General features: G+C 42.8%; 2 protein-coding genes across 2 annotated transcripts in view; both read right to left on the reverse strand.

Moving 5' to 3' along the window:
• The window catches only part of zgc:85777 (isovaleryl Coenzyme A dehydrogenase), a 44,382-nt gene extending 21,238 nt beyond the window's left edge, over nt 1–23,144 (reverse strand). Inside the window, 2 exon segments of the mRNA NM_001141719.1 lie at nt 9,480–9,600; nt 22,940–23,144. Of these exon segments, the coding sequence (NP_001135191.1) occupies nt 9,480–9,600; nt 22,940–23,122 (304 nt within the window). The 5' untranslated portion in view covers nt 23,123–23,144.
• Nucleotides 23,145–23,646: 502 nt separating this feature from the next.
• Nucleotides 23,647–24,963, reverse strand: gngt1 (guanine nucleotide binding protein (G protein), gamma transducing activity polypeptide 1). Its single transcript, XM_014178514.3, has 3 exons — nt 24,892–24,963; nt 24,478–24,579; nt 23,647–24,080 (listed from the first exon to the last, which is right to left on the reverse strand). The coding sequence occupies exons 2-3, from the start codon at nt 24,574–24,576 to the stop codon at nt 23,952–23,954; spliced, it is 228 nt and encodes a 75-aa protein (XP_014033989.2). The 5' UTR covers nt 24,577–24,579; nt 24,892–24,963; the 3' UTR covers nt 23,647–23,951.
• Between the last annotated feature and the right edge of the window lie 482 nt (nt 24,964–25,445).

Consider the following 25,445-nt stretch of genomic DNA (forward strand, 5'->3'; position numbering starts at 1 on the left):
CTGCCTTCTGAGAATTCGTAGGCGATCAAATAAACCCCCACTTCCTTCCATTCTGCTAGCAAACGTGCAATCTTTGGAAAAATAGATGACCTACGCGGAAGATGAAACTACCAACAGGACATCCAAAACTGTAATATCTTATGCTTCACGGAGACGTGGCTGAACGACGACACCATCAACATACAGCTGGCTGGTTATACTTTGTACTGGCAGGATAGAACAGCGGCATCTGGTAAGACAAGGGGCGTCGGACTATGTATTTTTGTAAATAACAGCTGGTGCATGATATCTAAGGAAGTCTCGAGTTATTGCTTGCCGGAGGTAGAGTATCTCATAATAAACTGTAGACCACACTACCTACCTAGAGTTTTCATCTGTATTTTTCGTAGCTGTTTACATACCACCACAGTCAGAGGCTGGCACTAAGACCGCATTGAATGAGCTGTATTCCGCCATAAGCAAACAAGAAAACGCTCACCCAGAGGCAGCGCTCCTAGTAGCCGGGGACTTTAATGCAGGCAAACTTAAATCCGTTTTACCAAATTTCTATCAGCATGTTAAATGTGCTACCAGAGGAATAAAAACTCTGGACCACCTTTACTCCACACACAGAGACGCATACAAAGCTCTCACTCGCCTTCCATTTGGCAAATCTGACCATAATTCTATCCTCCTGATTCCTGCTCACAAGCAAAAATTAAAGCATGAAGCACCAGTGACTAGATCAATAAAAATGAAGCAGATGCTAACCTACAGGACTGTTTTGCTAGCACAGACTGGAATATGTTCCGGGATTCCTCAGATGGCATTGAGGAGAACACCACATTAGTCATTGGTTTAATCAATAAGTGCATCAATGACATTGTCCCCACAGTGACCGTATGTACATACCCCAACCAGAAGCCATGGATTACAGGCAACATCCAGTGAGCTAAAGGCTAGAGCTGCCGCTTTCAAGGAGCGGGACTCTAACCCGGAAGCTTATAAGAAATCCCGCTATGCCTTCCGACGAACCATCAAACAGGCAAAGCATCAATACAGGACTAAGATCAAATTGCACTACACCGGCTCCGATGCTCGTCAGATGTGGCAGGGCTTGCAAACTATTACAGACTGCAAAGGGAAGCACAGCCGAGAGCTGCCCAGTGACACGAACCTACCAGACGAGCTAAACTACTTCTATGCTCGCTTCGAGGCAAATAACACTGAAACATGCATGAGAGCACCAGCTGTTCTGGAAGACTGTGTGATCACGCTCTCCGCAGCCGATGTGACTAAGAACTTTAAACAGGTCAACAGTCACAAGGCCGCAGGGCCAGACGCATTACCAGGACACGTACTGCAAGCATGCGCTGACCAACTGGCAAGTGTCTTCACTGACATTTTCAACCTCTCCCTGTCCGAGTCTGTAATACCAACATGTTTTAAGCAGACCACCATAGTGCCTGTGCCCAAGAACACTAAGGTAACCTGCCTAAACGACTATGTGAGAATGCTATTCATTGACTACAGCTCAGCGTTCAACACCATAATGCCATCAAAGCTCATCAATAAGCTAAGGACCCTGGGACTAAACACCTCCCTCTGCAACTGGATCTTGAACTTCCTGACGCACATCCGTCACGCTGATCCTCAACACAGGGGCCCCCTCAGGGGTGCGTGCTCAGTCCCCTCCTGTACTCCCTGTTCACTCATGATTGCACGGCCAGGCACGACTCCAACACCATCCTTAAGTTTGCCGATGACACAACAGTGGTAGGCCTGATCACAGACAAGACAGCCTATAGGGAGGAGGTCAGAGACCTGGCCGAGTGGTGCCAGGACAACAACCTCTCCCTCAACATGATCAAGACAGAGGAGATGATTGTGGACCACAGGAAAAAGAGTCCCGAGCTCGCCCCCATTCTCATCGACGGGGCTGCAGTGGAGCAGGTTGAGAGCTTCAAGTTCCTTCAAGTCCACATCACCAACAAACTAACATGGTCCAAGCACACCAAGACAGTCGTGAAGAGGGCATGGCAAAACCTATTCCCCCTCAGGAGACAAAAGATTTGGCATGGGTTCTCAGATCCTCAAAAGGTTCTACAGCTGCACCATCGAGAGCATCCTGACTGGTTGCATCACTGCCTGGTATGGCAACTGCTCGGCCTCCGACCTCAAGGCACTACAGAGGGTAGTGTGCACGGCCAAGTACATCACCGGGGCCAAGCTTCCTGCCATCCAGGACCTCTATACCAGGCGGTGTCAGAGGAAGGCCCTAAAAATTGTCAAAGACTCCAGCCACCCTAGTCATGGACTGTTCTCTCCGCTACCGCACGGCAACCGGTACCGGAGCGCCAAGTCTAGGTCCAAGAGGGTTCTAAACAGCTTCTACCCCCAAGCCATAAGACTCCTGAACACCTAATCAAATGGCAACCCAGAGTTTTTGCATTGCCCCCCCTCTTTTACACCACTGCTACTTTCTGTTGTTATCATCTATGCATACTAACTTTAATAACTCTACCTACATGTACATATTACCTCAACTAACCAGCGCCCCCGCACATGGACTCTGTACCGGTAGCCCCCTGTATATAGTCTCGCAATTGCTATTTTACTGCTGCTCTGTAATTGCTTGTTACTTTTATTTCTTATTCTTATCCATATTTTTTTAAACTGCATTGTTAGTTAGGGGCTCGTAAGTAAGCATTTCACTGTAAGGTCTACATCTGTTGTATTCGGCACGTGACAATTTTTTTTACATTTGATATCGATGGGTTTCTAAGACAGACAGTCATCCTCATAGATTTCTGTATTGAACATGCATGTAGATTAGACAGACTGTAAATCAGTGGAATAGTTGTCTGAGAACGAACCATTTAATTGTCCGTGTCTCCAGAGGGAGGCGAACCTGGGAAGTCTCTAGGGCAATGAATCACTCATGACGACTGCCACTACGATAGACACGATTGGCTCACTGGACTACAATGTATTTCAATGACACGTCCTCATGAGAATTCTACAGTAAGTAAAATGGAACGCAAAAAAAGTAACTGACTCATAATCCCTTAGTTTAAGAATAACGAGTCACTGGTACAGTACGTGTAATATAATTATATTATTACAACAGGAGTCTCTCTGGATAAGAGCGTCTGCTAAATCATTCAAACGTAATGTCAATGTAATGACTGAGGATGAAGAGTGGAGGGCACTAAGGGAGAAAGTCAGGGGCAACATAACATTGGACCATCATAACAGAACTATGAGAAAAATGTTGACCAGTGGAAAACCCGGCTGGGTTGCCAAGTCTCGTAAATCGGCCCGGAGACAGGCCAATGTCAGAGACTGAACTCTGAATCCCACTGTCCTGTCTGGGCGTGGAATAACATTACTCACTCACTCACACACACACACACACACACACACACACACACACACACACACACACACACACACACACACACACACACACACACACACACACACACACACACACACACACACACACACACACACACACACACACACACACACACAGGGAGGTAGAGGTCACCCATGTTCTGCTCCCTGTTGTCTGGGCACACTTTCCTGTTCTGGTTCTCATGCTTATGGAAGAAAAGGGGAGAGTTTGTGTGTGTGTGTGTGTGTGTGTGTGTGTGTGTGTGTGTGTGTGTGTGAGCAGCAGAGTTTTTTCCTGTTTCATGGTGGGTAATGGAGTGATATAATCAGCTGAAGAGCAATCTGGCTCTGAAGCTTTATTAATGTGAAGGCTGGCTCCAGTACAGTGCCTCCAAACTTTAGATATCATTTCTAGAAACTGGAGTAGGTTGGTCGTGACCTATGGATAAATAAATAGTCTAAATATGAATGTTTCATACGTTGATATCTGCCAGGTTTTGTACTGTACCACAGCGCCAAGAGAGAGGTGTTCCAAGAAATTAAAAGCTTTGAAATACAAGTTGAAGCTGCTTTTAAGTTTAAGCTTGCATGCTTGGCACTAAAGGGCCCAAGTTTTTTGCCTTTAAGCCCTAGACCTCTCATTCCAAAACTTCCAAAACTCCCCTGCGCTCTACAAGTCCGTCATTGTTCACAGCTAAGTCTTTTTCGTCATCTGAAGATAAGAATGTATCATGGTCCACACATACTAACACAGTCTCAGGAGGCTGAAAAGGTTATACAGCAGCACCATTGAGAGCATCTTGACTGGCTGCATCACCGCTTGGTATGGTAACTGCACAGCTTCTACCCCCAAGCCATAAGACTGCTTAACAGTTAGTTTAATAGTTAGCCAAATAGCTACCCGGACTATCTGCATTGACCTTCTTTGCATTAACCTTCTTCACTCATCACATGCGCTGCTGTTACTGTTTATTATCTGTCACTTTATTCCTAGTTATATGTACATACAGTATATACCTCAATTACCTCGTACCCTTGCACATCGACTGAGTATAGGTACCCTGTGTATATAGCCAAGTTGTCGTAACTCATTATGTATATTATTACGTGTTTTACTTTTCTATTAATTCTCTATTTTCTTTCCCTCTGCATTGTTGGGAAGGGCCTGTAAGCATTTCACTATTAGTCTACACCTGTTTTTTACGAAGCATGTGACGAATAAAATTGTATTTCATTTGATTATTTGACATTTAAATCCCTCAATGGCTATTTGTTCTGTGAAAACCATTCCCAGTCCATCTGGTATTTCTCCATCCCAACAGTACAGGCCTAAGCCTCCTGGTCGGGGTAATCCTCTCCCATTCCAATCAATCTAACTAATCTGAGAGCTTGACATGTTAGTCAACGTTTCAGCATAGACAAGCGTTATATTGGGGATAGACCACAAAACATCTCAGAGTAGAAAAAGTGATAAGAATAGAGACATTATACTCCTACTCTTATTGGTCAAAATAAAAGCTATGCATCCAAGCCTCTTTAGCCAAGCCTCTAGTCGACATATTTAGGAGACCTCGTGAGCTGTCCTAACCAGTTAATAGTTACCAGCAGGTGCCTTGAACATAGAAAAAGGCAGCCAGTCAGGGGTACCTGTGCCACATGCAATTGCTTTAGAGTTGAAAGAATGTGTTGATATTTCTATATGATTAATCCATAAATTATCTACACCTACATGGAACAGTATCTCTTCGCTTTTTACAGTTATTTCACGAGGCCTATTTCACATGATATGCCTCAATACTTATAACCACTCCTTCCTTCCTTCCTTCCTTCCTTGTTCGTCCATCATAGGTTGATGATGACCCTAACACGATTCATTAGGATTAGTGTGGGGTACGGTGAGTGCGCAGATGGCCGATGAGACCAATCTGAGCCCAGAAACATGCTTTGGCACACTGGACATGATATCTTGGTAAAAGTCTCCTGAGGGACGGCTCTACTAATACTGGTCTTTCGCTGTTGTCTCTTCACCATTGCATTTTTGGTCCTGCTTGTTTCAGAGGTTGTAGCGCTATCCCGGATTCGATTCCGCCAGATGGGATGATCCTGAGCAAGGCTTTCTCATGACTTTAGATCAATGTTAAAGCTCGAGGGATGCCTTCAGGGTGTCTAAAAATCGTTTATTGTGCTCATTTCCCTTTCTTCAGCTCTATGAACAAGATCTGCTTATGGAGATGTGTAGCAGGCATCCTGGTCACATGGCCCACCCATCTGAGCTGAGCTTTCAGAAGCAATGTGGGAATGCTCATCATGTCGGCACGGCTGAGGACTTCAGTGTCTGGGATTCTGTCCTGCCGCTTGATCCTCAGGTGCATCCTGAAACAGTTCAGGTGAAAGTTATTTAGTTTCCTGGCATGGCGTCGGTAGACTGTCCAGGTTTTGCAGCAATAAGTAAGGGCTGGTAATATGACTGCCTGGTTAACCTTCAGTTTTGTAGCCAGTTTGATGCCTTTTCTATCCCACACCGAATCTCGCAGACGGCCAAAGGCTGTACTAGCCTTGGTGATACTGATGTTTGTTTCTTTGTCTATGTGAACTCGCACGGGACATTGTGCTACCAAGGTAAGTGAATTTGTCCACAGCTGAGTTTCTGACCTTTCACAGAGATGGTTTGGTCCACGTAAGGATTACTGGGGGCAGATTGGTACATAAACTTCAGTCTTCTTTGTACTGATTGTGAGGCTGAAGTTGTCACAGGCAGATGAAAAGTTGTCAATGAGGATCTACAGGTCAGCAAGCAAGCCAGCAGCTAATGCGCAGTCATCTGCAAACGAGGTTGCGGACAGTCACCTCCTCCACCTTTGTTATGTAATGTATCCTCCTCAGGCTGAAAAGCCCCCCATCAAAGCTGTAGATGAAACGGATCCCAGTGTGGTCATTTGGGAAGGCATCTTGCAGCATGGTGGAGAACATCATGCTAAACAAGGTTGGTGCTATAACACTGCCTTGCTTCACTCCGTTTATGACTGGAAACTGCACAGAGTACTCTTGGTGATCTTGCACACTAGCCATCATGGAACTGATGCACCATTGTGATACATTTTTCTAGGCATTCAAACTTTGCCATGACCGTCCAGAGGCCGTCGCACCTTATGGTGTCAGAAGCCTTTGTCAGGTTGAAAAAAGTGAGGTACAGGTCAGAGTTTGGCGAGCTGTAAACATCATGTCAGTTGTTCCACAGTTCTGTCTGAAGCCACACTGGCTCTCGGGCAGCAGGTCTTGGTCTAGGTGTTCTTTTAGGCAGCTAGAATCCTCCTGCACTAAGATTTTTCCAGCAATTGACAGCAAGGATATACCTCTGTGATTGTAATAGGCTTGGTGATTGCCTTTCCTCTTGTAGAGGTGGTTAGCCCTTATCTGCTGAGGGACAGCTTCTTGTCTCCACACTGGTGAAAGAGGTCGGTTAGCTTCTCAACCAAACGAGGCCCTCCCACCTTGTAGGTTTCAGCTGGTATGGTGTCAGCTCCTGGAGCTTTTCCTGATGAGAGGAGACTGATACTTTGTTTTGTTTCCTCCAGGGTGGGTAGGTCTGCAAGAGACAAGTTAATTTCAACTTGCGGCAGCCTGTTGATTGCTTCTTCATTTATTGAGGGCTGAGTTGAATCGTTCGTACCATCTGGAAAGGATTTTGTCTTTCTCTCTGAGCAATGTAGTTCCATCCGCAATCAGAAAAGTTGAGGTTCATGAGGGTTGTGGGCCATAGACTGACTTGGGTGAATCGTAGTGTTGTGTTGTTGCGGGCAGCATACGACTGAATCTCCTCTGCTTTCTGACTGAGCCAAGCATCCTGCATTGCTGTAAGCTTGAACTGGACAACTGGACTGTTTTGAGCTCTGTAGAATGCAGCAGATTTCTGAGAGCTGTCCAATCTGCCTCAGCATCTTCAGATTTAAGGACTCTAAACGGTGATCTAGGGCTTCAACAAATTACTGCCGGATGTTCTCCTCTTTCACCGAGAGATGTTGAGTCGCTTTGAGGATTTTTTGCCATGTTGACGTCTGATCCAGATGTTGAGCTCGGAGAAGAGTCGGTGATCTATCCAGCATTCTGCATTGCACATGGCCTTTTTCACCCTTGACATCATGTCTGTCTCTCCCCCTGACAATGTCAATCAAGTGCCAGTGTTTGGACCTTGCATCCATGTTGTTTTTTTTGCGGTTGGAAGATTGTTTATGATGGTGACCTGCTTTTTGCCTGTAAATGGTGCTTCAGAAGGTGTAACTGGCTCCAACTTCTGCAACCTGTCCCGTGTCAGCTAGCCGGGTCTCACTTAGGGTGGCAATGTCAATTTTGTATTTGGCACGTTCTCTGCCAACAAGAGTGTGCGTCTCTCAGGTCTGTTTGGTCCTGCAGTGTCCATTAGTGTTCGGACATTCCAAGCACCAATATTAAGTGGTCACTTTTATTTTCTTTGTTCGACTGCTGAGGTGGGATCCCTTCCAGCTGCGGTTAGCAGGCCAGGGTAAAGTGAAGCAGACAATGTTTAGGACACCTTTTTATAGCCCCTTCCTAATGCTGGGGAGGTGAGCAGTGTGAACCTGAATAGTACTGCTCAGACTGCTGCCGAGTTCCACTGGTGCTTCAGGTCAGTGAAAAGCGACCCAATATCCTGAGCCGCCTGTGTGCGAGTCCATGGCTACAGCTTCGTCAATCGCAGAAAGCCACAGGACTTTGGGTGATGTCTTTATGACTTGCGCTTTGAAGTGAGGGAGAGTTGTGCAGCTTCAACCTCATGCTCTCGTCCAGGGCAATATAGGCTATCAGCAATATAGGCTATCAGCAATATAGGCTAATAGCAATATAGGCTAATAGCAATATAGGCTAATAGCAATATGTGTCTCGTCTCAGCGGTAGTTCTCTCTGACAGTGTAGGATAAACCATAAAGAGGTCATCTAATATACCATCTGGTAATCTGATGTGTCTGGGACTTCCTTGTCCCCCTTCTCTCTAATCCAGCCTGTTAATGCTTAAGGGCTCTGTAGTTAGCACTTTGTAAAGCTGCTCGCTCCACTCTTCTCTGACCTAGCTAGATTTATGAGCCAATTTCCCCACAGGGCCCACCCACTGCATTGTTCTCTGTAGTAGTTCACTTCAAAATCAAAGTTTGTTATATGTTTTGACATCTAGGGGGACTAATGTCGAGATGAGTTGTATTTTCTAGTCATTGGGTTCATATGCTGTATTTGGATCTAGATTGGTATGTAGTGGGACTTGGACCCATCTCGACCACTTTTGAGGTCTGAAAACATCTTGACAAAATTAGACTTAGGAATGAATCACCACTTTAAATTCTGAAACGTGTTATATATGATTAAAATATGACAATCAAAGTCGTTCTAAAAAGTATCTTTTTTCCCCCCTCAGTGATGCTGCAGGTGGTAGAGGAAAGCATCTGAAATGGAGATAGGACTGACAGCTTTTGTGGAATGTAACTCCACACATTCAGAGTGGGCAAATATCTACACTCACCATAATATGGCCGCTACTCACGTCCACATAATTCAGTGGAGTGGGCCAAAGCCAGAATGACATGCTAAGCTCTCCTTAACTTTTCTTATGAAAATGACAAGTAATCTTAGGCCTATATCATCTTGAGTCTGGTATGCAACAACATTTCTCTACTTAATTTTCTCACGCTAGCACTTGAGAGGCTCTTCTGTTGAGTTGTGATGAAGATCAGCGCCTAGTTTACCACATTGGGCACTCTGGAGTCTATGAGGAACTCATTAAAGCTTGCTGCTGCTTTATCTTTCGAGACCCTTTGATGAGCCTACACCATTTTCTTATTTTCAAGCTGCTCCTTGTCTCACTCTGATTCAGGTGATTGTTCATGAAAACACTAGATGAATTAAACAATCTTTATCTGAAATGAGCTGCCCTCTTTAAAGGGAAGTGCTTTCAACTGACACAGTTTTATAGTGGGGAGACAGTGAAATATGTTAAGCATAATTTCCCACATATTAATCAGAATCAGGCAAAAAAAGAGTGTGATTTTCAAGACAATTTAATTTCACAGAGGAAGAGACACAGAAGAAGTTCATACCAACTGGCTTGTTGACACCCAGAAAGCCAGCATTTCCCAAGAGCTTGAAGACTTTGTGGGCAGGAAATATCCCCTCTGCCTCCCATTGGTCCACATAGGGGTTGATATCCTGGTCGATGATCTACAACACATGCAAAGACAGAGGGAAAGATGACAAACACATAGACGTAGGTGTGGTACAAGCTTCGTGGCCTGGACGTAGGTTGTCTGTATGTGTGAGAATGTATATGTATGCCAATGGTGTGGTTGTGTGAGACTAACATTTACACTACATTTCATTCCAATCTAATGAATGTTAATATAAATAGCTTACCTTCCCCCTGACAATTTACTTGGAAATTGACTCACCATTTTGACAGAACCACATTAAGAACGGTCCATAGTTGTAAATAAATGGGAAGTTGTCAACCGTATTTTCAGCCGTCCTGTTCTGCCTCTACTTCAGTCTATGTAACCTATCACTGGCAGACTGCTAGACTAAGGTCTACATATCAATGAATACAAAAGAACACAAAAACATACTGAAAGAAAATCTCATATGGATGAATACATGCTATGATAAGGGGGATGGTATTGTGCGTGCTACTTCCCACCTATCTATTACACTCACTGTCAACAAGCCTTTATTGCAGTTTCATAAGACTGCCGATAGAGATCAGCTTAGTGTATTACCATGTAGCCTAGCTCCCCAAACCTAATCCAAATTCTTGTCATTAACAGGGAATCAATTATAATATAGTTTGAGACTAACAAGCCTATGTTTGCATCTAACAATGTTAGCCAAAAATAAAATCTAATTTCCATATGGAGTCGCCATAATACTAACTGTACCAGTTACAGTATACCAGCTCCAGTACATGCACATACAGAGATGCGTGCAGGAATCTAGAAGCATGAAGATGAAGTGATTCGGATTAAGTGAAACATTAGATCCTCCATTTAAAGCTACAGTAATATATTATGGATTATGAAAATCTCTCTTAAATCCACCTGAGAGCATTCCCTTCATAGCGGGGCCACAGCCAATCTCCCCTGCGTCATGCTTGAAGACTGTTAGGGAGTGAAGGGATGAGGAGTGGAACACTCCCGTTCTCGAGATATGGGAGTGTCAAGAGACCATTGGTACCATGGGAACGTCCCAAATTCCATATGTAGTACACTACTTTTGAGCAGTGCCCAATACATTGTGTACACAAAACAATAAGAACACCTGCTCTTTCCATGACCGACTGACCAGGTGAATCTAGGTGAAAGCTATGATCCCTTATTGATGTCACTTGTTAAATCCACTTCAATCAGTATCGATGAAGGGGAGGAGACCAGTTAAAGAAGGATTTGTTTATCCTTGAGACATTTGAGACATGGATTGTGTATGTGTGCCATTCAGAGGGTGAACGGCCAAGACAAAATATTTAAATGCCTTTGAATGGGGTATGGTATTAGGTGCCAGGCACACCAGTTTGAGTGTGTCAAGAACTGCAATGCTGCTGGGTTATTCCACGCTCAACAGTTTCCTGTGTGTATCAAGAATGGTCCACCACCCAAAGGACATCCAGCAAACATGACACAACTGTGGGAAGCATAGGAGTCAACATGGGCCAGCATCCCTGTGGAACGCTTTCGACAGCTGGTAGAGTCCATGCCCCAACGAACTGAGGCTGTTCTGAGGAAAGGTGTTCCTAGTGTGTGGTACACTCAGTGTATAGGGAACAGGGTGTCATTTGGGACGCAAACCTTGACCCATATGATTTGTGCCTCCAATAGGTCTTCAGCTGGAAAACTACTTAAAAAGACACTATCAAGATCCCACATTTTCTCTGCGAACTCAACCACTTCTTAGGGGGGAGATGATGCCTACATGTTTATATGCTAACCTCATTCGCAAAGATAAACAGCATGATGAGATGGGGTTCTTTTTTGAAGGTGCATAGAGTACAGTAGACGAGCCTAAACGTACAACTACTATCAGCTTTTAAGTGTTTAACATAGCCTATATGCATTTAATCTACGATGCATAATTGGTTTCAACAAGCCACCTGAAATTGTTTCGCTAAGTCTACATCCTCATAAAAACTGACCTGTTTTTGGGCGGAAATGTTCAAAACAGTTAATACTGCCTATGTAAAATAGTTCGATTTTAGGCAACGACGTGTGCTTCCTCCCAATTCCATTTCGGTAGTTAATGTAGAGATCCTTGACAAACCTGTCCATAAATCTGCATTCAAGCGTTGCTGTGGAGCACAACAACTCTCCAATGGCAGGTAGAGAGAAAATTAAAAGCAATTAAAACCACCATAATTATGCAGTTAAGTGAGGAAAATGACTAATTTAGTGTAACGCAGCTTCCTTCAGTGGATAAGCTACAGTCAGGGGCCACGAGTCACTGTTCATTATGGAATTTGTTCTAAAATCTAAAATTCAGTCTTATTAAATATGACTGAGTTCACAACCAGAGTAAAGCACAAGTTCTGGCTTTCCATGGGGGATGGAAGGCATTTCAAGACAAATGAACAATTGCCAAGTGGAAAAAATGCCTCCTCAAAATGCCTGTTTTCATATTCCGAAAGATTGTGCAAGGAGGGATAGCAACATACACAGAACTGGCTCCTCTACCAGCCAAGAATAACAAACAGACCTATAACATCAGAGTACAGGACAGGTAGGCCTACTGTATAACCTACGAGTACAGGACAGGTAGGCCTACTGTATAACCTACGAGTACAGAACAGGTAGGCCTACTGTATAACCTACGAGTACAGGACAAGTAGGCCTACTGTATAACCTACGAGTACAGAACAGGTAGGCCTACTGTATAACCTACGAGTACAGGACACGTAGGCCTACTGTATAACCTACGAGTACAGGACAGGTAGGCCTACTGTTTAACCTACGAGTACAGGACAGGTAGGCCTACTGTTTAACCTACGAGTACAGGACAGGTAGGCCTACTATATAACCTACGAGTACAGGAAAGGTAGGTCTACTGTATAACCTACGAGTACAGGAAAGGTAGGCCTACTGTATAACCTACGAGTACAGGACAGGTAGGCCTACTGTATAACCTACGAGTACAGGACAGGTAGGCCTACTGTATAACCTACGAGTACAGGACAGGTAGGCCTACTGTATAACCTACGAGTACAGGACAGGTAGGCCTACTGTATAACCTACGAGTACAGGACAGGTAGGCCTACTGTATAACCTACGAGTACAGGACAGGTAGGCCTACTGTATAACCTACGAGTACAGGACAGGTAAGCCTACTGTATAATCTACGAGTACAGGACAGGTAGGCCTACTGTATAATCTACGAGTACAGGACAGGCAGGTCTACTGTATAATCTACGAGTACAGGACAGGTAGACCTACTGTATAAACTACGAGTACAGGACAGGTAGGCCTACTGTATAACCTACGAGTACAGGACAGGTAGCCCTACTGTATAACCTACGAGTACAGGACAGGTAGGCCTACTGTATAACCTACGAGTACAGAACAGGTAGCCCTACTGTATAACCTATGATTACAGGACAGGTAGGCCTACTGTATAACCTACGAGTACAGGACAGGTAGGCCTACTGTATAACCTACGAGTACAGGACAGGTAGGCCTACTGTATAACCTACGAGTACAGGACAGGTAGGCCTACTGTATAACCTACGGGTACAGGACAGGTAGGCCTACTGTATAACCTACGAGTACAGGACAGGTAGACCTACTGTATAACCTATGAGTACAGGACAGGTAGGCCTACTGTATAACCTACGAGTACAGGACAGGTAGGCCTACTGTATAACTTACGAGTACAGGACAGGTAGACCTACTGTATAACCTACGAGTACAGGACAGGTAGGCCTACTGTATAACTTACGAGTACAGGACAGGTAGACCTACTGTATAACCTACGAGTACAGGACAGGTAGGCTCTACTGTATAACTTACGAGTACAGGACAGGTAGGCTACTGTATAACCTACGAGTACAGGACAGGTAGGCCTACTGTATAACCTACGAGTACAGGACAGGTAGGCCTACTGTATAACCTACGAGTACAGGACAGGTAGGCCTACTGTATTATCTACGAGTACAGGACAGGTAGACCTATAACCTACGAGTTTCTTTCTGGGATTGTTCAGAACAATAACACTATATACACTACACTCACTCCAGAGGAAGGCATGAGTAATAAACCTGTGAGAAATAAAGCACAGTATAATCAAAATGACCAACAGACAGATATGAGCAGAGTACGGGTCCCGCTCTTCCTCTGCAATAAATGCACAATTTGACAAAGTTCAAATCCTGAGGAAGGGAACAGGGAGGATCTGCTAGGTCTTAGAAAGGGAAATGTCCATGTCTATTGGGACTATAAATCATACACAAAGGTTATTGTTGACTGGTAAAGTTGCATTCCAGAACAATTTCACAACGCAGAGCTGTTGGGTTCAAGAGCACAGTCAAGAACACTACTTTCCCCTGACATGGCTGTGTTTCACAGCTAGCTCGGCACGGTGCAATAACATTCCAGTAACATCACTTAAACATGTTTTCAGGGCAGTCATCAGCATGATGGAGGAGATTTGAGGTGGGTGGAGGAAGAAGGCAGAATTGATTTATCACAATTTCTTCAAAACCTTAAAATATCAAACAAATGATTGAGCCGAGGACTTCAAATTGAGTAATCTCAGAAGTTCTACTTTACTCTAAAATGGAACGTAGGTTAGAACAGGTTAGAATATTCTGATTGGATTTTCAATGTGATTATGAACTTCTGACCTTGTAGTAATTCAAGGATTTTTTTGTGTGCCACTACCAGGTTTACAATGCACGGAACCCTCGACTGTATTCCTTTAATAAACTACAGTTCCTATATGTCCCATATTGTTTCTCATTTCCTTTTAGATTTATATCCTTCCCATCTTCCGCATGTCCGTTTATTTTCAACCTCCCTGCATCCTTTCAGGTTTAAGTCACAATAGAAAACAATTTCATTTCCATTTATGTACCTGTCTTGATTTCCTTCTGTTTATGGGCTCTCTGTATTTTTAGCTCTTTGTCCCCGGTGTCTGTCTAGCCTAGTCATGTAGCAAAGCGGAAGGCAACCATAGTCTTAGAGGGCTGCAGGTACTGTAGAGGTTAGCCTATGTCTAGTCCCAAACAGAGCCATACATTTAGACAGTTAGGCCAACTTTTTGAATATTGTTCTAATTCTAGACATTCAGTTACAGAGCATTGTTTTAATATTCCCCATATAATGTTAATGGGGAGCTAACTAGGCTGCCATACAATGTTGTAGTGTTATGTAAATGCTTCATAATGCTCATTCTAGACATTCAGTTTTATAGTATTTCAAAAATATATACTGCTCAAAAAAATAAAGGGAACACTTAAACAACACAATGTAACTCCAAGTCAATCACACTTCTGTGAAATCCAACTGTCCACTTAGGAAGAAACACTGATTGACAATAAATGTCACATGCTGTTGTGCAAATGGAATAGACAACAGGTGGAAATTATAGGCAATAAGCAAGACACCCCCAATAAAGGAGTGGTTCTGCAGGTGGAGACCACAGACCACTTCTCAGTTCCTATGCTTCCTGGCTGATGTTTTGGTCACTTTTGAATGCTGGCGGTGCTTTCACTCTAGTGGTAGCATGAGACGGAGTCTACAACCCACACAAGTGGCTCAGGTAGTGCAGCTCATCCAGGATGGCACATCAATGTGAGCTGTGGCAAGAAGGTTTGCTGTGTCTGTCAGCGTAGTGTCCAGAGCATGGAGGCGCTACCAGGAGACAGGCCAGTACATCAGGAGATGTGGAGGAGGCCGTAGGAGGGCAACAACCCAGCAGCAGGACTGCTACCTCCGCCTTTGTGCAAGGAGGAGCACTGCCAGAGCCCTGCAAAATGACCTCCAGCAGGCCACAAATGTGCATGTGTCTGCTCAAACGGTCAGAAACAGACTCCATAAGGGTGGTATGAATGCCCGACGTCCACAGGTGGGGGTTGTGCTTACAGCCCAACACCGTGCAGGACGTTTGGCATTTCCCAGAGAACACCAAGATTGGCAAATTCGCCACTGGCGCCCTGTGCTCTTCACAGATGAAAGCAGGTTCACACTGACCACATGTGACAGACGTGACAGAGTCTGGAGACGCTGTGGAGAACGTTCTGCTGCCTGCAACATCCTCCAGCATGGCCGGTTTGGCGGTGGGTCAGTCATGGTGTGGGGTGGCATTTCTTTGGGGGGCCGCACAGCCCTCCATGTGCTCGCCAGAGGTAGCCTGACTGCCATTAGGTACCGAGATGAGATCCTCAGACCCCTTGTGAGACCATATGCTGGTGCGGTTGGCCCTGGGTTCCTCCTAATGCAAGACAATGCTAGACCTCATGTGGCTGGAGTGTGTCAGCAGTTCCTGCAAGGGGAAGGCATTGATGCTATGGACTGGCCCGCCCGTTCCCCAGACCTGAATCCAATTGAGCACATCTGGGACATCATGTCTCGCTCCATCCACCAACGCCACGTTGCACCACAGACTGTCCAGGAGTTGGCGGATGCTTTAGTCCAGGTCTGGGAGGAGATCCCTCAGGAGATCATCCGCCACCTCATCAGGAGCATGCCCAGGCGTTGTAGGGAGGTCATACAGGCACGTGGAGGCCACACACACTACTGAGCCTCATTTTGACTTGTTTTAAGGACATTACATCAAAGTTGGATCAGCCTGTAGTGTGGTTTTCCACTTTAATTTTGAGTGTGACTCCAAATCCAGACCTCCATGATAAATTGGATTTCCATTGATTATTTTTGTGTGATTTTGTTGTCAGCACATTCAACTATGTAAAGAAAAAAGTATTTAATAAGAATATTTCTTTCATTCAGATCTAGGATGTGTTGTTTAAGTGTTCCCTTTATTTTTTTGAGCAGTGTATATTCCCTATAATGTTGATAGGGTGCTAACATGGCTACCATATAATGTTGTCGAGTCATGTAAATGCATCATAATACAGAAACCGCATTGGCCCAAAACATGCATTTTTTTAAAATTTTTTGTTGTTATTCTGTCTCTCACTGTTCAAATAAACCTACCATTAAAATTAGAGACTGATCATTTCTTTGTCAGTGGGCAAACGTACAAAATCAGCAGGGAATCAAATGCTTTTTTCCCTCACTGTACCTCTCCTACACTTTCCCAGCATGCATTTTCTATGCTGTTGGCCTGTTTCACATTCAGCAATTCAAAAGTGCAAGCCTGCTTCTTTTCCCAAATAGGCTCTTAGGGCTAGTATAAAACATTATTTAAATAAATGTCCTGACGCTTTTGTAGCCTATAGCTTTTCCTGGGATTTCAAGAGAAGAGGAACGGCCTATTGCGGAGAGGCTTGCGTAGCCTATTGCGCACGGGAACAGCTGGAAGAGAGAGGCTAGTGATGTATAGCCAAAGTAAGAAGCTAAATATTGGCTAGATATTAGGCGATTCATTAGCTAAATATTAGGGCTATAGGCTACCTGTCAAAGTGCAAGAAAAACAAGTAACCAGATTATGAAATGGCAGATCTGTAGTGCATTCCTCCAGGCTGCGCTCTGTGTTCCCCGGGCATGCAAAGCTCCACTATTGATTAAATCCAGTGGCGACCCATCATTCAGGGAAGGTGGGGCAGAGCCTGTTTAAGCCCCACCTGTTTTGAGCACCAACTGTTTTGAGCTCCACATTATTTGCAAAACAATTATAAATAAATACAATGACAAAATTGGGCTTGCCTGTTATGCATGTTATTTTGGCATTAATGTGTCACATATCAGTTTGCAAACAATGTAAAAAAAAAATATATATATATATATATATATATACATACAGTGGGGGAAAAAAGTATTTGATCCCCTGCTGATTTTGTACGTTTGCCCACTTACGAAGAAATGATCAGTCTATAATTTGATGCGGTGAAGTTGTCCTGTCCCCTTAGCAGAAAAACACCCCCAAAGCATAATGTTTCCACCTCCATGTTTGACGGTGGAGATGGTGTTCTTGGGGTCATAGGCAGCATTCCTCCTCCTCCAAACACGGCAAGTTGAGTTGATGCCAAAGAGCTCCATTTTGGTCTCATCTGACCACAACACTTTCACCAGTTGTCCTCTGAATCATTCAGATGTTCATTGGCAAACTTCAGATGGGCATGTATATGTATTCTTGAGCAGGGGGACCTTGCGGGCGCTGCAGGATTTCAGTCCTTCACGGCGTAGTGTGTTACCAATTGTTTTCTTGGTGACTATGGTCCCAGCTGCCTTGAGATCATTGACAAGATCCTCCCGTGTAGTTCTGGGCTGATTCCTCACCATTCTCATGATCATTGCAACCCCACGAGGTGAGATCTTGCACGGAGCCCCAGGCCGAGGGAGATTGACAGTTCTTTTGTGTTTCTTCCATTTGCGAATAATCGCACCAACTGTTGTCACCTTCTCACCAAGCTGCTTGGCAATGGTCTTGTAGCCCATTCCAGCCTTGTGTAGGTCTACAATCTTGTCCCTGACATCCTTGGAGAGCTCTTTGGTCTTGGCCATGGTGGAGAGTTTGGAATCTGATTGATTGATTGCTTCTGTGGACAGGTGTCTTTTTTACAGGTAACAAGTTGCGGTTAGGAGCACTCCCTTTAAGAGTGTGCTCCTAATCTCAGCTCGTTACCTGTATAAAAGTCACCTGGGAGCCAGAAAACTTTCTGATTGAGATGGGGTCAAATACTTATTTCCCTCATTAAAATGCAAATCAATTTATAACATTTTTTACATGCATTCTTCTGGATATTTTTGTTGTTATTCTGTCTCTCACTGTTCAAAAAAACCTACCATTAAAATTATAGACTGATCCTTTCTTTATCAGTGGGCAAACGTACAAAATCAGCAGGGGATCAAATACTTTTTCCCCCCACTGTAGATAATTGAGTTAATAAAGCCGCATACAAACATGGTCTCTTTTTTGTTTTCTTGAGTAAGGCAGCTCCAAAATGCAGGTGTTTCTGCCTAGCTCAGTGCTTTCTGTGGTGGTGGGGCAAGCAAGCAGAAAATACGGAGTGTTGCGCCGTGATTGGCACAGTGTTCTGTCAATCATGGGGAAACTACGTCACTGCGAAGTGTAAGGGGAGACCTCTAAAATTCTAGGCCTTTGGCTGCTGACATAGCATTACATTAGAAGTGGCCATCCAAGAAGGCTCAAGGTCATTTGCCACAGATAAAATTACGTCAAATCACATTATATGTATAGTAGCTTTGATTGGACTGATCATGTCAACATCATACTTTCAAAATCTTAGCTAGCAGTCATCATCATGAATCAAAAATTATAGATAAAACGTATCGGTGCTCATCGGCCATAAACATTACACAACAAGTTGGCAATCCCAAATTCAACAATGAGTGGTTTGGAAGGAAGTGAGCACAGCACAAGGTGAGTCCAAAAATGTATTGTACGCTGCGGCATAAATGATGTGAATTTCCAGGGCAATATGCATACTGTTGCCAAGAAAGTAATAACGTTACTACAGTAAGTGTATGTTGTGTAGTAAGCTGTTAGTAGCCCATATGCCTCACGCTAATAATTTGGTCCCTTTTCACCTCTTAATTAGCCTATAGCCTATTTTAGAGAAATGTAATCATCGAATATTGTAAGAGCTTTCATTGTCTGCTTATATGCCCCCGTTATTTAGCCTACGGTTCTGACTTGGTGTACAGGGAGAACACTGTAAGGATGGCCCATGTTCTGAATTCTGCCGCTGAACATTTCGAAAGTGCTGAACAAATAGTTAATCGAAATTACAGATTGCCTCTTATCCACTCGTCGTTTCCTTATGTCATAGTTTGGTACATCAATTGTCAGTAGAAACCACATTTGTTTAAACAAGTCAGCCATATCAGCTATGTTTTTTTAAAAGGCAGTAAATGAGGCTGAATTAACTGTTTAACTGCCAGACAAGGCTCCGCTGATAGCCAGGTGTCTGCTCCGCTGATAGCCAGAAGGCAAGCATCCCGGAGTCACCTCTTCACTGTTGACATTGAGACTGTTTTTTTGCAGGTACTATTTAATGAAGCTGCCAGTTGAGGACTTGTGAGGCGTCTGTTTCTCAAACTAGACACTCTAATGTACTTGTCCTCTTGCCCAGTTGTGCACCGGGGCCTCCCACTCCTCTTTCTATTCTGGTTAGAGCCAGTTTGCGCTGTTCTGTGAAGGGAGTAGTACACAGCGTTGTACGAGATCTTCAGTTTCTTGGCAATTTCTCGCATGGAATAGCCTTCATTTCTCAGAACAAGAATAGACTGATGAATTTCAGAAGAAAGTTATTTGTTTCTGGCCATTTTGAGCCTGTAATCGAACCCACAAATAGTGATGCTCCAGATACTAAACTAGTCTAAAGAAGGCCAGTTGTATTGCTTCTTTAATCAGAACAACAGTTTCCAGCTGTGCTAACATAATTGCAAAAGGGTTTTCTAATGATCAATTAGCCTTTTAAAATGATAAACTTGGATTAGCTAACACAACGTGCCATTGGAACACAGGAGTGATGGTTGCTGATAATGGGCCTCTGCACGACTACTTAAATATTCCATTAAAAGAAAAATCAGCCGTTTCCAGCTACAATAGTCATTTACAACATTAACAATGTCCACACTGTATTTCTGATCAATTTGATGTTATTTTAATGGACAAAAAATGTTGCTTAAAAAAAAAAAAAAGGACATTTCTAAGTGACACCAAGCTTTTGAACGGTAGTGTACATATAGGTATTAGGTAAGGCCAAGGTTTTAGACTAGAACATTCTTCTACCCAGGCTACAACACTGTGTAATGAGGAATATATTATTATTATCAAGTCAACACACAATTATTGTCTAGGGCTGTAAACTGCAGTGATGTTGGCTAATTTGAATAACTGCTCATACCTCCTGTTTTGTTTCATGCTGAAATAACTGCATAGGCCTACAGCCTAGGCCTGATCATGCACCCATTTGGATCAGTTTGGGTCTATTCTCGACAGTTTAGAAGGTCCAGAAAGGTACATTAGCTGGCTACTCAGATGGTGTATTTTGTCAGGATGTAGCCCAGTGTTAAGATAAGCCTAATATATGAAAATTTGGGCTTCTCCTTTCCAACTCCCCGCCTGCTAATACTGTAGCCTATTTTACATTCAGCAAGCAAGCACAAGCGCTCATCTCTCCTCCAATATGCTATTAGTAGGCTAAAGAAAATAAGTGTCCAACAAGCTTTTGCATTCTGGTTTTTCTTGGGACTCAGCAACATTGAAAAGGAATAGCGGTGGCAGCGGAGAGGCCAGGTGCGTAATTCCATAACAAAACAATTAAGACAGACTGGCTCCAGATGTAGCCTATAGCCTAAGTTAGAAGCGTATGCATATTAGACCATAACTGATAAGCTCAATGTTAAGCTTAATACTGCAGTGAAAATATCTAGTCAATTTACACAGAAAAATAAAAACAAGTTCAGGCTATCAGATAACTAAATCATAGGTAGCCTACACTATGTGCACTTCTGAGGTTAAGCTGAGTGCACTCCCTTCCAGTCCAAGTCCCGCGGGTACCCTGCTCAAAACGCTACCCTATTGTTTCAGTTTTTTAGGGACAATAAATGTATTCTACCTAGGGTACAACAACATAATGTAATGAAGAATGTTATTGTTTTCAAGTTAGTACAAAACTCTAGTCTAGGCTGTAAACCGAAGTGAATCGCCTGTGTCGTTTGAATAACCGCTCATGCATATTCATGCATATTCATTTTGAAATAAGTGCATCTAGCCTGCCTGATTGGGCAAGCATTTGGATCAGATATGGGGGTTTTCTAGGCAGTTTAGCCTACAAGGTCCAGGCACATTAGCAGGACAGTAATATGGTGTATTTTGTCATGATGTATCAGCTAACAGAAACATTCTAATGCAGGGACTTCTAGTGGCGCGCATATGAATTATGATAATGCACGAGCAGGGAAGAAGTTGTATACATAGTTTCCGCGTTTGGCAATGTTCCACGCCAGCTGTGATTTACAACCTGATAGCAATATTTTTGGCACAACCAACAATGTATTGGTGAATTATATTACTCATGTATTGAACTGCATCCATCTATTCTGCCAACAATGCCTTACTGTACGTCATGGAATTTGTCAAATAAAACCTAATTTAAAAAAAAATCTCTTATAAAGTTGGTTTTGTGGTATAAACTGGGAATTGTATATTTGTGACTGATATTATGATTGTCTGTTTGTTTCATATCTGCAAAGTAGTTAAAACACTGTCAGTTATACTTTAATGATTGTCTAAATTCCACCTACTGGTCAGTCAGGTTTAACACAAAAAGTTAAGCTTATGGGCTTGTTCGACATTGCAGCCGACAGTGCAGGCGACTGCCAACTGACTAATCTACAAATCACCTTGCATCATAAATAAGAATTTGTTCTTAACTGACTTGCCTAGTTAAATAAAGGTTAAAAAAAAAAAAATTAAAACTACTTATTATTTGTAGACTAGTCAGTCAGGCACAATTTACCCATGATACATTATGGTTTTGATGCTCTTGAACACGGCCTATAACTCAAAACACCTGACATACCTATAGCACTCCAGGACCAGGGTTGCCTTCAATAAACCTGATGAATATTCAAGTACAGGTTTATGAAGCAGATTCTTCTCAGGGATTAAACAGGCAATTGGCTAGTTGTTCCTGAGGAATAACTAAGCGATATCAGAGGTAGATTCATTTGACAAAATTCCAGCTATAAATGCATTGGGACAATTGTGTATGAATACGACATGTGCTTGATGTTTGGCAGGTTGAATGAATGACATTGAAAGATATCGATTGACAAAAATGTCACTGTCGCAGATTGTGACAGAAACACGGAGGTGTTTGTTTCAACCATGCAGCAAAATGTTTCAACATAACGAGGGCTACAATTGTAGTGCAATATTTAATAAATAACAGTAATATTTGGTGGTATAAAACGAATCTGATTGATACATTGTCAGATATATAACTACAATAACAAAGCACTGTATCTATGTCAAGTTCTGACAGGCGTCACGTGACAGTCAGTGGCCGTTTGGTTTTTTTCTCCCACAAGACTGTATCCAACGAATGCAGCTTTTTCTGTTGTTTAGGTTGTGATGCTTGTAATATTGCGAAATATAGTGGTAGGATAGAACTGAAACTCTATTCAGATAATATGAATAGAAAAATAGTCGTTTCTGTCAACGTTTGTGTCGAGTTAGCCTTTCTGCTAGTGACCTCTCACCTACTTTCATGGTCCTTAAAGTGCGATTATCATTTGCAAGTTATACCACCAATATTCACATCCACGAAAGCTATATTAGTATTAACTTTGTGTGAAATTGAATCATGATTTTATTATTCTGTGGTTCATTGTTGTAATGGTACGCTAACTAACTGGCTACCAGTCTTGCATACCTTTTTAAGAGATTCCTTCAACGCAAAATGCTCTGGTGTGTAGAGTAAATGATCAGCCGTTATCTCTGAACCACTGGCCGTTTGGGGTTTAGATGACACATTTTCATTCAGCTTCCTTGTACTGCTTAGCGAGGTTAATTTGGAGAAATGACGGCTTACTACCAAATTCAGTCGCTGAGCCATTTCTGTGCGAGTAACAGTTTCTGTTGTATGTGCGTCAATGAGCTGCACATGCGCAACTGGTAGTGTCACATAGGCTATTGCTACGTTCAAAACAATTGGGAACTCGGAAATCTCCGACTTCTGTGCGGGCCTTTTTCTAGAGATCCGTCTTTCCGACCTGAAGATCACTGACGTCATGATGTGATTTCGTATTTTTCCGAGTTCCCAGTTGTTTTCAACGCGGCATTTATGCAGTAGTAGGTCATGCCAGGCAAAGTAGCAAGCTGTAGGCTAGAAAGGGGGATTTTATGATGTTCAGGTGAGCTGCCCATAACGTACATGTTCCTTACTTTCATAACTACTTTTTCCCCCATTGATGGCAGATTTGTCAATACCATCTTTTGTCTATAAGCATGTGTCTATAAGCCTGTAAAAGTACTCTGTCTTTCACACAACATTCAGGGTGACTTGTAGCTCATTTAATGAATTACTGTGGTTTTGTCTAATAATGAAACAGATGGTGCACACTCAGACTATAGACAGTATCATGGGAACCAAGCTCTTTACTGACAATATAAACCATCCAACAAAGCTCATCAATCATTCAAAAAACAACCCTTATGTACTGCATCACTCCAAGGAGGGATCACAATCTAGAAGGATTCATTTACATGGTTTCATGAGGTTTAGATTTATTTACATCTGTGTTTTTTTTTACCATCTCCTCTCGGTTAGCTATTGGTGATCCAGCTATGTTTTCTAGGAAAGGAAGGGGGACTGTCCTTGGCCACTAGAGAGGGTCTAATCAGTGAAAGAAAAGCTCTACTGTCTGTTCTGACTCCTGCCCTCTTCAGCAGATGACACATCCACCTTTTAACTCCTTGAATGGGTTCTTGTCTTCTGCAATGCCTTTGACCAGAGTGTCCTCTTCTACACCGGCCTGAACCGCCTCCATAAACTCAGTACAGCACTTAGACGTCTGTCATACAAAAGAAGGGTTAACATGTAACACACACAACTGTAATATCAAGAATGCATTTACATTTTAGTCATTTGGCAGATGCTCTTATCCAGAGCGACTTACTGGAGCAATTATGGTTAAATGTTTTGCTCAAGGGCACATGGACAGATTGGTTTGAATCCCAGAGCCAACTACGTGAACAGCGACTTTTCAGTTACTGGCTCCTGATCACTAGGTTACCTGTCATTACAGTCTCTTTTGATGACCAATCCATTCCACTTTGGAACATTTCATGGCTTTTTATCCATGTTTAAAATACAGTGCAAATGTATTACTATCCCACTTATTACAATTACATAGAAATTACTTTTACAATTGGAAAAATTATCAATCAAAGTTAACTGGTCAAATTTACCATCCATCTCTCAAGCTTGACTTCAATCTTCTTTTGGTCTCTTTCCATTTTAGCCTTATCCACGTCTGTCAACTCATCCATATTTATCACCCCCGGCATTGTCTGTCAAAGAATAAAAATGCATTGTTGCCAAAGGGAAGGTAAACATATTCTTAAAGCAGAGCCACACTTTCAAAAACTATTTTAGAATGCGTCTCATAGAACCATGACAATCATCATTGTATGCATTAGGTTGCATATCTTTTGTTATTTTGTTGATTAGGGTTGTGGATATTATTTTATTTTATAAAAATTGCCCCCAATACTACACTCAGATTATCCATTCCCTATGCTTGCTAGATTAATGAATGTAATAACATTAATTTATCAAATATTTATATTAATTTGAAAAAATACAAGGAAAAAAATACATACCGCGTTTTACAGGTAACTGTCTTCCACCCCTGAATACTGCCAGAGAAATCCCTCTCCTCTCCCTCAATCCGGGTTATAAAGTAATCTGCATAAACATCATAATCTCTTAATCTGATTAAAACTATGTCCTTTATTCCAACACTGCAGCATCATAGTAGAGGCCATAGGGCCACTCTCCAGGTGTCTGTTATGAGGCTCTTTTTTAAACCACATGGCCGTTGTGTTGTTATGATGTCTAAGAATTGCAATGAGAGTGGAAGAATATGAACAATATGTGGATACCTACAATATTTTGCCTGTGATTCTCTTCACTGTTCCAATGCAGATATGGGTCAAGGGGAATGACACGGCAGTTCAGGTTAGCATGACAAGAAGGCTAATCTGTATTTACCCTCAACCTGTCATGTTGAAGGATACATAATCATTACGAATATGACAATGACAGCAGTTCTCCAGGAAGTAAAGTATATGGGATGGATGAGCTTCAACTGAAATCATAGAGAGATATGGCAACAGCTGCCTCCATGAGATGTGAAGGCTAGTAATGTAAGTAA

Source organism: Salmo salar, chromosome 27 (assembly GCF_965601325.2).
Source record: "Salmo salar chromosome 27, fSalSal1, whole genome shotgun sequence".
In the NCBI taxonomy this organism is placed as follows: Eukaryota; Metazoa; Chordata; class Actinopteri; order Salmoniformes; family Salmonidae; genus Salmo; species Salmo salar.

Excerpts from the sequence above, each read along its gene's own strand:
- gngt1 (XM_014178514.3), bottom strand. The coding sequence starts at position 24,576 with ATGCCGGGGGTGATAAATATGGATGAGTTGACAGACGTGGATAAGGCT. Across the intron at positions 24,081-24,477 it reads TCAAGCTTGAGAGATGGATG|ACGTCTAAGTGCTGTACTGA; the intron begins GTAAATTTGACC and ends TTTGTATGACAG.